The 15748-nt window shown below is 34.5% G+C and overlaps 1 protein-coding gene across 4 annotated transcripts in view; it reads right to left on the bottom strand.

Annotated features, from left to right (window-relative positions):
• Window positions 1-15748, bottom strand: part of GBE1 (1,4-alpha-glucan branching enzyme 1) — a 141859-nt gene that overhangs the window by 77641 nt on the left and 48470 nt on the right. For all 4 annotated transcript variants that reach the window (XM_088144573.1, XM_088144574.1, XM_088144576.1 and 1 more), the window contains one exon: window positions 15448-15563. In XM_088144573.1, coding sequence (XP_088000699.1) covers window positions 15448-15563 — 116 coding nt within the window. The remainder of the gene's footprint in view (window positions 1-15447; window positions 15564-15748) is intronic.

Here is a 15748-nt window from a genome sequence, read left to right as displayed (position 1 = left end):
AGATCAGCCATCTTGCTTGCAACTGTGGTACAGCCTTTTAAAAGACACTAAGTTCACAAACCTCACTTTCTAATCATTTTAGGAAATTGCCTGTTAACCATCTTAAAGTTATCAGAGACCTTTGGAATTACAAGTTTGAAAAGTCTTCATCAGGTAAGTTTATAAATGGATAAGGGTCCAGATAAATTTGGAATACTGACTTCTACTATAAGATTTTGGAATTAGCTATAAATAATAATAATAGCAACAACAACAACAACAACAACAACAACAACTTCTCATGGTAAACAGACTTATTTTAGCTATCCTTGCCAAAATGATATTGTAAGCCATAATAAAGTTAAGTAATAATTTTAGAAACTGTACACTAAAGGGGACTAAAGATTCTAAACAGAAGGGGGGGGGGACAGAAGCCTGTTCTTGATATCAGTTAATACTGGGACTTACAAAATGACACAAAACATTATAACATTGGAAATACTAAAGGAGACCTTTGAAGAATGAAGCCAGAAAATAGCAACTACAATATCAACACTGTCAGTAACAATGTTTGCTTCTATGGATAGACTATGTCTAAAAGATGTTAATGAAGGAATGACAGATATGGAACAAATTTTATCTGACAAGACAGAGAAGGTACCAAAAGTGGAACTACAAGTGACAGTCCAAGAGACCAATTTTGAAAAAGACGCTTTACTGGATAGAAGGTACCAAAAGTGGAACTACAAATGACAGTCCAAGAGACCAATTTTGAAAAAGATGCTTTACTGGATATACAAAAGAAACTAGCTGAAGTTTTAAAAATTAAAAGAGAAATACAAATGATAAAGAGAATGACCTGGAAAATGCTTTCTTATTGGATCTACAAAAGAGGCTAGTTAAAGCCTTGAAGATATGTATGCAATGGGATAAAGAATTGTAGAGAAATCAAATCCTACAACAATATTTGATTGAGTTAAAGATTAAGACTATTAAAAGTAAAAGGAAGGGATATAAAGTGGCTTTATTTGATCAAGGTTAAAATGAGACTTTTTGCATAGTTCTGGCAATCCTTTATGGACTTTTTAGTGACATCAGCATTTTAAAGTTGATGTTTTATGGATTTGCTTATAGATAAGGGATAGGACATGGGATGAACAGATATCCGCTTGTAGCCTTATAGGGAGTGAAGAGTTATTAAATTTGTTTATACTTGTTGTGATGAAGGTTGGAAGTGACTTTATATATTTTTCTTTTTCTATATTATGTTATGTTATGTTATGTTATGTTATGTTATATTATTCTTCTTTCTTTTTCTTTTTTCCTGCACTTTTATTCTTTTTTTTTCATTCTCCTTTCTTCCTCTAAGTTTAGTTTGTATTAGTTTTTACTACTGTAATTAAATTTTTAACAAAAATTATATTAAGAAAAAAAGAGTTACTACACTGAAACAAAAACTAAAGAACTGAATTAGGCATAAGTTCTAGAATCTATAAAATGTAAAACTTGTCATCCAACTGCAAAACAGATTCAGTCTTTCTCACTCAATCCATAGAGAAAAAAATTGAACAAAGCTACTCTCCTGCCTTCTAACTTACATGAAAGCAGTTGGTCTATAATTAGTACATAAATTTCATCTAGCCTTTTCATTCAGAGACATAGCTTATCAAAGAAAATTATAGAAGGCTCCTGCCATACTACTGCATAGAAAATGCCCACAATATAGGTTGATAAATTCCAAGGAGATGTTGCACAGAAAGCACAGGGAATCTGGAAAGCCTATGACTTTCAACTTCAAGAATGAAATATAGGACTTTAAATAATTACAAATTCCATTCAGATTTCAGTAAAAGGAATACTAAACATGGCAAGCTAACAATAACTCTTCATGCTGATTGTAAAATTACTTATGATATAAATACTACTATATCTGCCTTTTAAACAGTACGCTCTCATAATAAGTCAATTCAGATAAGTCACCAGCTTAATCCTACTCATTTCTTACAAATGTAAATTTGGTTCCTTATTCCCTATCATTTGTGAATTCTGAATGCAGGATGTAACTATTTTTTTCCAATTAGTGGATTATAAATAACTATTTCCTAAATAGCAGAATGAATAGTCCACTTTCTTGTATGTGAACACTCCTCTTCACTTATGCTTTGGACTAGTGCCTGGATGTATGCATGTGTCCAAAATCCAGATTGTATGCACATGGGGTTATAACTCGTAACTGCTATAGCCACTAATTTGCTTATTTATTGTATGCATGAAAGAAGTCAGAGAATGAAAAATATATATATTGAATGTATTCTTAATGATAGTCACTTTGCTCTGTAACTAGACTCATAGTTCATAGAACAGAAATAAAATAAAATATTATGTTTTACAGCAGAAAAAGAACTCAGCAGTTGTGATTAAAAAGGTGTGTCTGCCCATAGTCTTGTGATTCTAGTTCTTCATCAGGAGCCAAATGTTTCATGTGCTTCCTGAATACTCAGCACACTTTGCATTACACATTCATAAAATCTAGTGTCTCACTGAAATATCAGCTTAATGGAATATTATAAATTGTAGAGATAGAGATAATAGCTTCTTATATACTGTCCTTGTAAATAGCCAGCCTCTGATATTTGCATATTTATATTAAAGCTGTTCCACTCAAACAGTATTTATCATGATGATAGTCTCTGATGTCTAGTTGTATTTTACTCATTTGCTTAAAAGTCACATTTGGCAACGCTTGTGTACTAAGAATGTTTCAAAAGTAGGTAGTTAATTAGGGCACAGCATGCAAATATATAAAATAATTAGTGGTAGAGTTAAAAAAAATCATTTCCCCTATTTTTTTTCATATTATGATTAGTCATATGGTCATGCTTGTCCTACTTCTGGGAATTTAGATTGTTTCCTTATTTGTAACTGGTAGCTTAAGCTGTTACTGCTCAGTGTTATCAGTTTCTCTTTTAACTTCAATCAACTTGTTTAATCACCCACTTTAATGTGTAAAATAAGAGGCTGGAAGTGGGTAACAAGATTAAAATACTCACTGAGTACAATGTTGAAGGAGGTAAGTTCTATGGTAGCCAAAAATCAGAAGGTGTCTAGTAGCACTTTTTCTAACGTATTTTATTAAGCATAAGCTTTTGTGAGCTACAAATCACTTTATCAGTTGACTATGGGCTCTCTTGGTTTATTTATTTTATTTTATTTATTTAAGCAATTTATATGGCCGCCAACTCACTCACAGTGACTCTGAGTGGCTTATAGAAATAAAAACCCCACATACAAATCCCACTGCACCCCCATCCCCACCCCCAGCGACAACAACACATTTACACTAGCCATTTGATGGGCTCCATATCAACCTGGGATCCCCAGGCCCACTGGCAAAACCATTGTTATTATTTATTATTTTTATTGTTTATCGCAATACCTTTCTACTAAATGTAATTGCAAATGGACAGCCATTACATTGCCCTGCTTCTAAGACTATGAAGCTCCTCAATCACTGTATTATATATATTACACAAGGACTGTCCAGGAAAACCTGGTATGTATGTGAAATCTTTTAAATAAAAAGTATTTTAAAAGTATCCATCCCAGAGCAAATATAGATCTCAAAAATGGTGACCCACACATCTCAAAGAAATGGTTGAAAATTTATTGAGGGACAATACAGTGAAAATGTATCACTGGGAAGTGGCAATGAGAGAGAAGAAAAAAAAATTGTAAAAATTGTTTTCAAAGAGGAAACAGATTTTAAAACAATGAACAGTGCTGATAGAGTATCTGCGAAATCATGAAAAATGTTCCTGATGAACTCAATGGAGAAAGTAACAGTCAATAGAAAATAGCAATAAAGGTGAATGTAACAGTCATTGAGAAAATGGCATTCAGTGGGGAATAGCATTCATTTAAAACAGTAAGCAGTCTTGAAGGAATAGTGTGGGTAAAGAGAATGCAGTGGTTCTACTTATCTTCTCAGCAGTGTACAGCACCATCAACCAATCGGTGGCTGCCCCAGCTTTATGGAACCACATGGCCCCTCAGATTAGAATGGTGCTTTGTTAACCTTTGATAGTTAACAGAATATGCTAGCTCTATTCCAGCAAGCACTGGATGACAGGTTTCTTCTGTCATGCTTTGAGGGCGTAGTGTGTTATATAATTGGGTTGCTGATAACTTTTGTTTGGAGTTTAGAAATTTCAATGCTATGTTTTACCAATTAATATGATGTATTAATTGAGTTTCTGATTGGGGCCGCAGATAAATTTCATGAATAAATAAAAGCTTGCTCCACTGTAGTTGATATTTAAGATATCTCTGCTTGCATTAAGAAGCCACTAAAAGTAGTAGCCACTGATAGATTGATTTATGTAAATTCCCTTTTGAATCAGAAATCAAGGCCATTACTACAATTGATAACTGTAAATTCCAACTATGAGAGGTACAAAGGAATGGTTTTTCTCTCCTAAATTACATTAATTATATTTAAAAAAAAAATCTTTGGTCTACTCTCGCTTTTCCATGCTATGTATGATTTTTATACACATCTATGTTTCTCTATGCTTGCCTTCACCTCAAGCTAAAGAGTTGCACAAGCTTTACTTTTAAACAAGATGATGATGATGATGATGATGATGATGATGAGTGTGTGTTGCATTTTTAACAGGTCTTCATTGAGGTAAGATGACCAGAACTATCCATACTGCTCCAAATGCAGTCTTATATTGGATTTATATAAAGACATTACTACAGTCACAGCTTTATTTTCAATTTCCAATGATTCCAAGCATCAAATTTGCTTGTTTATGGCAGCTGCACAGTTGGTTGACATTTTCATTGAGCTATCCATCATGACTCCAAAATCACTTTTCTGATCAGTACTTTCAGCTCAGATCCCACTGATATATATGTAAAGTTTGGAGTTTTAGAGCCAATGAGCTTCATTTTGCAATTGTAATATTGTGATATTGGCAATTGTAAGGCGTATTCACCCACTTTCAGGATTGTATTAGAACTCTTCACCAAACCTTTCTGATTTTATTATCATGAGTAGTTTGATATCATCAGCCTACTTGGCCACTGTTCACCTCTAACAAGCCATTTGTAAACATTAAAAAGCATAGATTCCTGCAACACTTTTTGGAGGACTATGCTTTGCACATTTCTTCATTTTTTTTAAATGTCTATCATTCTTTAACCAGCTGTCAATACAGGAGAGCACATTTTTTTTCTTATATCACAATTACACAATTTCCATTAGGAGAAGAGCCATTCCAGGCTTTGCATAGCATGTTCAGAGCCAGTAAAATGACTACCTCTGAAACCTCTAAAACTAAGTAATCTTTATAGTAATGCTAACTGCAAAGTTGGAATTCAGGGGCTGCAAAAGGGAGGGATACTGGTAGTCCTATCTAGTAATCTGGGCCATCCTTTTTGAACCCTGTCTTACTTTTCGACTGTTGAATTTAGTCAGGCTTTGGCAAGAGTTTTTGACAAATATGTTTTGAAATTGCTTCGGCACTGGTAGCTGGCCTATCTCTTCAGGTGGGGAGATAGCAGTAAACAATTCTTCAATTTCTCTTTTCAAGTTATTGTATATTTATTCAAATGTGCATTTGATATGTGGATGGAGAAAGTTAAACAAGACAAAGATTCTTATCTAGCAAAAGGAGCTGTAGAACTATTCTGATCAACTTTAGTTCCCATGGTCACATTTCCAAAGTTGCAGCCAAAACAAGAGATGGATAGAAGTAAACTTAGAACAGAGAGTGTCATAGTGATGTGCAGGATGGAATGAATGAATGAATGAATGAATGAATGAATGAATGAATGAATGAATGAATGAATGAAATGAAATGCCAAAAGTAAACAACCAGACCAAACCCTTAGGAATATGCACCTCTCTCCCTCTCTCTCGTCCCCTCTTTCCCAATAGTTGTGCAGGAACACAGATGCAAAGATGCCTGAATGTAGATAAATGCAGAGATGTTCAATATTTCTGTACTTATTCATTATTTTTATTCAAACATAGCAGTCCAATTTAAATGTGTTAGCAAAGCTAAGAAATTATTATTACATTTGAATATTCTAATTTGAAAATTAATGAAACTTTCCAGTTTCCGCAAGGAAAAACTTATGAGGCATGCATATATTGTACAAACTGGGCGGATTCATATATCTATTTCTCCTTTTTTGTATAATTTAGCCTACAGATTTAACAAGGCTGTGCAAACCTTTTGACTGTAAAACATTCAGAACTCCAAAAGGCTGTCTTCCACTGTTCTGATCAAGAAGCGAACCAGAAACAATGAGCAGGACTGTTTCAAGTGTTGTGACAGCTCTAATTGGACTGTTGTTTTGTAACTTAAGATTGTGCTGCTTTTTGTCAAGCTTTTTTTCTTGCTTGGACACTAAATAAGCAGTCACACTTCTGCTGCTATTAGTTTAAACTGGACAGGCAGCTGTGAGAATATTAGGGGAAAAGAAGCAGTTAAGCACATACTGTAGTCAGCAGAATACGGCAACTTTGCCAAGTTGCTCATAATGGTGGAGGTGGAAGTGGTGGTGGTATTATTATTATTATTATTATTATTATTATTATTATTATTATTATTAATATGCCTTGGGAAACTCAGAGTTGGATTTATAGATATATTGCATATGTGTTATGCTGTGCAAAGGTATGCTCTTCTGATCTCTTAAGCTTTATTGTGCATACAGTATGTAAGTGTACTATTGATACTGTAGTTCAGAGAGCAGAGGAAAGTGCAAATATTCTATACTGAATTTTGGTGTGTGTGCATTCTGTGCACTTTCTTCTATCTGTGTTGTATCATATATCATGAAATGAAGAAGCACAAACAACCATTTATGTTCTTTCTTTCTTTGCCATTCCACGTGCAAACAAAGACATCAGCGAAGAACAACATAGTTGCTTTTGCTGGGCTTACAGTAGGAGGTAGGTTGAAAACAGAAAAAGAATGCCAAATCTGCTGATTTCTTTTTTTAATCAGAATATTCAGAAAACTTCTCCGTTAATTTCTTTTTTTTTAATCAGAGTATTCAGAAAACTTCTTAGAAGAGAAGTGATAATTGAAAGGAATGTTAAAGAGGTTAATTGCTCCTTTTGTCCTGTCAACTGTTGTCTGAATGGCACTGAGCATTTATTTAATTTTAAAAGATCTCTTTTCTGTCTGATAAGAAATGAGTGAGCTCTTTTGATAACACATTCTACTCTAAACAGTTCTTTCAGTGGATGAGAACATATTTATATTTCCATTGTTTCCTAGGTGAATTTATTTTAAATTTTTCAAACATTTATTAAAAATTATCCCCTTGGTCAAATAGTGGATAAACCCTGTGAGACTCTAGGGGGTCTGGGAGACTCTAGCTCTAGGGGCTAGTCTTAGCTTCTTCGTCTTCTCATGGTCCTGCTGAGGGTGGAGAAAGTGCTTCCCCTGCAACCTCTCCTGGAAGGCTCCCCCTCTCTCATGATAACCTTGATCCTCCATTCCAGTATCCTCCTCGCCCATGCCTTCCATTATACTGACAAATGTATAGACATTAGTGGGATAAATTCATGTCATGTGTATCTCCTCCATCATTTCAACCATTTGAAGTTGAAAGTCATCTTTTCTAAACATTCTTTGGTATCCAATACACATGAAAGAACACTGAAGTTATACTCTCACCTTAAGATTATAAGGGACATAATATTCTGTAAGAGCTTTAGCAACTGATTTGTTAACGTGGGTTGCTTTAGCATAGGTTTAGTCTGGCGAGATTCTGTCTATAAGGTACAAGCTAATAAAGGAACTATACTGGATTGGACTGCCTCATTGTCATTCTTGGGCTGGGCCTGACATCAATCTCGCCAGACTCATACTCCCATCAAGAGGGAGAAAATTTTGAGCATGGCTACAGATCCTCAAGGAGCATTGTTAACTCCACAGAATCTGGCAGCAGCATTGATGCAGCATCAACAGCAGGTGGACACACAGATCAATAATTTACAGAACATATGATGCAGCTGGCGCAGCAGCTCGGGCAGACCACCCAGCAAGCTGCAATCAGGCCACCAGTCCTCTTGTATTTTCATGGAAGCATGCCAGAGAAATATGGAGGGGACGTGGACCAGTTAAGAACCTTCTTGGCACAGTGTGAGTTATTCATGGACAGCAGACCTGCAGAGTTCCCTACAGACCACACAAAGGTGTCCTTTGTGTTAAGCTTGTTGAAGGGGTTGGCAGCATTCCAACTACTCATTCCAAAGTTTTTGCAAGTAGCTAATAGCTACCTTAGGAATATACTTAAAAACTATGTATAGAAAAATAGTTTTAGAACTCTCTTTTTTATATAATAATTTTATCAAAAGATTGTATTATACAGATAAAACTAATGTAATCTAAAAAGGATAAAAATACATAAAAATATATAAAAAAATTAAAAAGTGCAGAAAAAGAAAAAAAAAGGAAAGAAAAAAGAAAAAACCTTCCCTTCATCCCCCGCAAGTATAATCAACATTAACAACTTATCACCAGCTCTTAGAATAAAACTAACCATCACTTCATCCCATATCTCACCCCATTCTCTATAAACAAATCTTTAAAACTTCTCACTCCATCTTAATCTGCAAAAGTCCATTCAGGGTTATCAGAAATAACAACAAAACTATTACAAACTATATCCAATAAACCCACTTTGAACACTTCCTTTTACATTTATATCTCATTTTCTATTTAAACAAATCCCTCTGATCTCATCTCTTGAGATAAACAAAACCATTAAAACATTGTCATCTGGTCCTGGTCAGCAAAACTCCACTAAACATTACGAAAGATAGTAATTTTTTTTTTAGCCTTAATTAAATAAAACAATCTTGTATTCTTTCCCCTTTCTCCCAACAATCTTTAGTCCCCTCAGATAATATCCTAACATTTGCTTTCTTTTTATGCTCTCTTCGTCTCTTCTCCCAAAATTGTTCACAACTTTAACAAAGCCCTTTTGTGAATACAGTATAAAAAGGTTATCCTGTTCATATTCTCACTGCCTCTTCTCAGGAAATTGTTGACAATTTATCTTTTGTAAATCCAATATAAAGATGTTATCCACAACACTCTTCCAGTTTAGTATTTGTGTGTCTTTTTTAATTGTTAAGTCATCAGCTGGTTTCATTTGTATATCCAGTATTTCATCTTTTTGCTTATCCACTAGTTCATCTTTTCCCATACCTTTTCTATAGGCTATCATTTTTATATCCATATTTAAATCAATTTCAGTTTTATTCAATGGAATGTGTTCCTCTTCAATTACACCATTAGTTTTATATTAAAGCAGGTAACTTTAAAATTATTTTCTGACCCAAATTGTAATATTTTTTTTCATCAGATCTATTGATGTATATATTTATTTCTAGTACCCTCTATTGACCAACCTTCAAAGTCATCTTATAGGTTATTCTCTTTTCCCAGATGTAAACATAGAAAGTTTCCCACAAGAAGGATTCTTATAGTTAATTTCAAAGTTTTAATTCAAGTCCATCTGGACCCTTAATCCATTTAAAACTTTCTAAAATCAACACTGTAATAACCCTTTTGCTGTTTATTACCAAAAAAAAAAAAAAAAGCCAGACCTTACACTTGTAATTAAAACTTCTTTCTTAGAGGATTGAAGAAAAATTCACCCAGTGAATATGATAGTTTTATAATTCTCCATTTCAGTGTTGATAGTATTTATTTATTTTATTTATTTAATAGACTTGTCCCCACCCATCTCCCCACAATGGGGGACTCTGGGCGGCTTACAACAAATTAAAATCAGAAATACATAATTAAAAGTTATAAAAAACTACACTTACAAAGATAAAAAGGCTAAAAAATCCAAGAGGCCGATAGAGGCCACGCCAGGCCACTAAGGGGCCAGCCAACCCCATTTATGACATCCTCCCTCCCCGCCCCAGGCCAGATGGCAGAGCCAAGTCTTAAAATCCCTCCGAAAGGCCTGGAGTGAGGGGGCCTGTCTCACCTCCAGGGGCAAGATGTTCCAAAGGGTGAGGGCTACAGCAGAGAAGGCCCACCTTCTGGACCCCACTAATCGAAGTTCTTTTACTGCGGGGGTCTGGAGCATGCCCTCTCTGTGAGATCGGGTGGGACGGGTTGAAATCGTGGGGGTGAGGCGGTCCTTCAGGTAACCTGGCCCCATGCCATGTAGGGCTTTAAAGGTGATAACCAACACCTTGAATTGGACCCAGAAGCAAACCGGTACCCAATGCACTCACGGAGCAAAGGTGTTATATGGGTCCTTCTTCGGGCCCCAAAAATTGCTCGCGCGGCTGCATTCTGGACCAGCTGAAGCTTCCGGATAATCTTCAAGGGTAGCCCCATGTAGAAAGCATTGCAGTAGTCTATCTGGGAGATAACAAGGGCATGAGTAACCATATGTTTTAGGTGCCACTAATGTGTCTAGTCCAAACTGTGAAACTCCAAAATGTTTTAACTAAATAAACTGCCATTCTGCAAATGTTTTAACTGAATAAACTGCAATTCTGCAGTTTATGATGATCGAAATCCTCTACAAATAACTCAGATGATTTAAAAAAGACCTGTTTATCAATGTGTTGATCTAAAGTATTAATAACTGTATGATCCCCACGCCCAAATCTACAATTTTCAAAGTGAGATCATTCCAAAGTGACTAATAGTCAAAATTATACTTTTATTTTCATGTTTTTTCTACTTCAAAAATCTATGGAGAGAGAGAGAGAGAGAGAGAGAGAGAGAGAGAGATAGGCAGGCAGACAGACAGGCAGACAGACAGACAGACTTACTTCCTGGTAGATTGTGAAAGGAAGTTAGAAGGGAAGCAGGTTCACAAATAGAAGCATTAACTTGAGCACCGTGTTTAATTTCATAATGACATATCCCCTGAACACCACAGGTGATTTTTTATCAGACATGTTTGATTCATTAACTAGACTTTTTTAAAAAAAGAAATGTGATTTAAAGATTGCTTTTTATATAAAAATAATTTCTTTGAATAACTACACACTTTGTGGGAAACTCCTTCTTGACTGAAAATAGATGGTTAAATAATGTTACTCCAGTAATACAAGGATTTCACTAGGTGCCTTTTGAAAACAAGGTACACAGCTGTATCTGTAAAGCTGCATGTGGGAACTTTTTTTTTTTTTTGATCTAATCCCCACATGCTTAATGAAATTCTATTCTGAATATTAGTAATTTAAAAAGCTGGATAACTGCATTGATGGCACCAATCCTTTTGAAATCACAACAAATATTTGCATAGCTCCTTTATTGCTAACATTCAATATATGTTTACTAAGACTGAGAGTTTTTAATTGGTATAATATTTTAATTATTTTGTTGGAGCTGGTTGATTAATGTTGTTTAAATATTACTGGAAAAAAGAGAGCAGTGCCAGTACGTCCATGTTTAGATAGATGGATATAGAGAGAGATAGACAGACAGGCAGACAAAAAGGCAGGGCTTGTATCAAGTAACAAAGCCTTGTCTCTGAAACAGGTCATGCCTTGATTTTCCAAAAGTGGGAGATGTAACTCTATTCATAAAAACAAATGGAAACTTTCAATTTCAAAAAAGCATATAAAATGTATTCTAGTGAATTATTAAAAACCAGTAACTTCTCTCTTTTACTTTTGCATTAAATGTCACTTTAGGTATCATTACTGGTCTATTCATTAAAAACATAAATCCAATCCTATAGTCTCATCTACGCCATCTAAACCAAAATGAAAACTCTAATCTCAACTATGAAAAGCAAAACACATATGAATTGATAGGACTAATATAACAGAGATACTGTATATCAGTCATCATGCCAATAATTACTAGTGATACAAATTTCAGTTTCCAATATCTTTTAAAGCCAAGGGGGTAGGTAACAGGCTGTCCACCACTATAATCCTTCAAAAAATCCAGAACTAACTGCCCTCCCTCTTTCCTACCCTCTGACCTAGAATGGTTAGTTCTATTTTTGCTCAACAAGATTGAAAACAGAAATGGACAAATTCCATGAGCATAAATAGGAACATTCCCTGTCACAAGTCTGCTGCTTAGGGGATAAAGAGTTAGGGCTTATTTGGTTAAATCTTGCACTGTTTAAAATGAGATAAAAGCTCATTTATTCATTGGAATTTTTGCTTCCAATGTGGCTAGTACACACTTAGAAACATACAATGTAGGAGCTGGAAGAGACCTTGAAGATAATTTGTCCAACTCTCTGCCTAGTACATGAATCCATTGCTAGGGGATCTCCAACAGATAACCATCCAGTCTCTGCTTAAATTGCTCTGGTGAATTACAGACCTTTCCCCCTACTCCCCAAGTCTGTTCCACTATTGAACAGTCCTTACTGATAAAACTTTTTTTTAATGAAATACAATTACATCTATTTTATTATAACTTAAAGCCATTGCTAAATATCCTGCCTTCTGGAACAACTCTGAAAATTCTGTCTATCTTCTATATGATGGACTTTCAAATACTTGAACACAACTATTGTATCTCCCAATAGTTTTCTGTTCTCCATGTTAGACATACACAAGTTCCACACAAGTCTGATTTATCTTGATCTTGACATTATACTTCTGCTATTATAACCAATGATAGCATTTTTTTTTTAGCAACTTCATGAAATTGTTGGTTCTTGTTCAGCTTGTGTTCTATCTAGACACCTCAGTTTTTTCCCCCCACATACACTGCTGCTTACTATAGTATCTTCCAAACTCATATCTTCGGTTTTTACTACCCAAATGTAGATCTTTGCATTTGTTTATGTTGAAATTATTATTATTATTTTTTTGGCCTAACATTCCAACTTGTCAACAACCCTCTGAATCTTGACACTATCCTTTAAGTTGCTTGGCATTCCCCTTTCACTGTGTCATCTACAAATCTGATAAATCATATTGTCTAATCCTTCACTGAAGTCATTAGGCTAGGGTCATGAACAGAACATTTTAGCATACAGTGTGATCAGTGATGTTTATTTGTTGGGTATTACTGTTCAAATTGCTCGGTATCTAACAGTAGCATAGTCCAGCCCACATTTACTCATCTTCTCTACTAGAAACATTTGGGAAACAAATGCTTTGTTGAACCTAAGCTAAACTATGTTTGCTACATTCCTGTTGTCAACTAAACTCTTTACCCAATTAGAAAAGGAGATCAGATTGGTATGGCAAAATTTATTCTTTATAAACTCATGTTGGCTTCTGCCAAACAATGCATTATTTTCTAAATGCTTACAAACTGACCTAGTAATGTTTTCCAGAATTTTGCCTTGTACTGATGTCAAGCTGATCAAAGCGTAGTTACCCAAGTTTTCTTTCCCAATTTTAAGGACAGAAACATTTGGCCTTTTCCAATCCTCTAGCATATACAGTACCTATTCTTTACAATTTCTTAAAAATCACATAAAGGGACTCCAAGATAACGTCAACATGCTCTTTGTCTTGGGTGTAATTGTCTGGTCCTCAGAACTCACTGATAGCCAGATGCTTCATTACCATTTCTTTACTTGTGTTGGACTGACACTTCCTCCTTTGTCAATTGTTCTATCATTTAAACAAAACTATCCTTTGGGAACAAGACCATGGGATCCCACCTATTACTCTTCTAAGCTTCTTGAAACTGGCTTCTGAAATCAAGTGTTCATGTGGTCTTGCTTCATTTTTTTAATCTACAGCTTGGATTCAGTCCATATCATTGTAGTCTCTTCCCACCTATGTACTAAAGATTTCTTTATCTCAGGGCATACTGTACATGAAATTTATTTGATAACCAATAAAAGTCAGTGTGATGTTGTGATTATGGTGGTAGATGATGAACACAAAATGTTCATCATCAACTATAGAAACTGAGTGATTTGGGACTAGTAATTTTCTGTTAGCCCAACAAACTTCACAGCTTATTTACTATGGGAAATGAAAGAAAATTCTCATATAAACCTCTTGAGGTTTCTTCTTTCTAAATGAAAGAAATATGTAAGTATATGAAAATGTAAGAAAACATACTTCTCTGTAGGGTTGTATTCAACTTTTAAATTGAAGTTTCCATTTATTAAGAACAGTACTCCTATAAGTGAAGCTGTATATGCTGAATGAATATAACCTACTATACAAAGTTTAGGAAAATAAAAGTATTAGGGTGCAATCTGATAGACACTTATCTGAAAGAGTAAGCTCCATTGAATTCACTGACATTTCTAGATAAATACTGTGTTGATGATGCTTTAGAATTAGGAACAGAGTTATCTATTTTAATTTGGCTACAAAAATGCATAATACATTCCTAATGTATTTATAAGTTCTGGCCATAATCATTTTTCATCAAGTTGTATGTCTTATCCATACGTGATTTTTTTTTTCAAAATATTTTGTTCTGATACTTTTGTTTTGCTTATGTTCTTACCTGCTCTTCTAGGCATCCTGACCATATTTTTTAGCAAGTAATTTTGTATAACCTGCTGTCATTAAAGATGCAAAAATGCAGCAACCGAGATGGAGGATTCTGTGGTGTGTAAATATTCTCTATGAATTCTGCTTATATATTCTTCATCATTCTTATCTTTAATTATTTTGTGTATAAGCATTTCTATCCTATTCTGTAATGTTATAATTTCATATAAAAGGTATGTCAGCTTCCTTTAAAAAAAAATGGAATTAAAAGAGTGCCTTTCCTCATGAAGATATCTGCTCACAAAAGTTTAGCAAGTTTTAAAATATAAAACTTAAACTATATTAAAATGTTTATAGTTATAAACATTTTAATTTATAGTTTAGTTAGGATAATTATCCTACTTGTGCATTCTTTAGAAAAACTTCCAGTGTAATGATTCCTATAGTATATAGAGCATATTAAACAAATTATGTGAATGTTTCTATATGCTGTACTCTTTTGGAACAGACATTAAAGTTACTTTCTTTCTACTTAGAGTCTTTGAAAGGCAATTCTCCAAATTATTTTGGCTAATTTTCTCCAACCAGCAACCATACCAACCTGTTCCCCAACAGTCCAGACAGACCATGAGGGGGGAGGGACACAAGAAAGATACCATGAATGGCTTCCTTTCATTCAGAATCTATTACGATATTTCATCATTTATTACTATAGGCACATAATTTGAACTTGCCATTCATTAGTCCCTGTGGCCCTAGCTACAAGCCATACATTTATTAAACTGTTATTTATATTCAGGATTGTTATAAAGTCACCAACTATGTTCCTAAGAATTTGTTTTGTTCATTACGTAGTATGGTAACTTTGTTTTATATTATTCTGACAGCAATCCATGGAGGTGAAGAAAAGGGTCTGCAAGTCTTATTTGAACTTTGCAATATTAAACGGTACATAACTGAACACTAAATAACTTCAATTATTGACTTTGAGAATAAATGAAACAATCAAAAGAAACAAGTACCTTCAGCTTTGATCCATGAGATACAGGACGAAACCCATCTGGTCCAGGTGGGATGAACAATTCCCATTTCCCAAAATCCATTTTCTTATATGGATGGGAAAATGGATTCCAGTTATCTATAATAAAAAATGAATTAAATATTAAGCATTTATTAAATTGCACAGCTCATATGTAAAAACAGGAACAGACAAGTTGAACATCATGCTTTTTTCTGTACAAGTCTTATTACTTTGGGACCTTTTTCACATATTTGAGGGATTATTTTAATATTTGCAGTGCAGTTCCAAAGCAGAACAAGAGT

The sequence above is a fragment of the Python bivittatus genome, unplaced genomic scaffold (assembly GCF_059951505.1).
Source record: "Python bivittatus isolate LINGU-HERP-01145 unplaced genomic scaffold, Pbiv_v1 ctg000350_np1212, whole genome shotgun sequence".
Classification (NCBI taxonomy): Eukaryota; Metazoa; Chordata; class Lepidosauria; order Squamata; family Pythonidae; genus Python; species Python bivittatus.
This window is presented reverse-complemented; position numbering and strand designations above follow the sequence as displayed.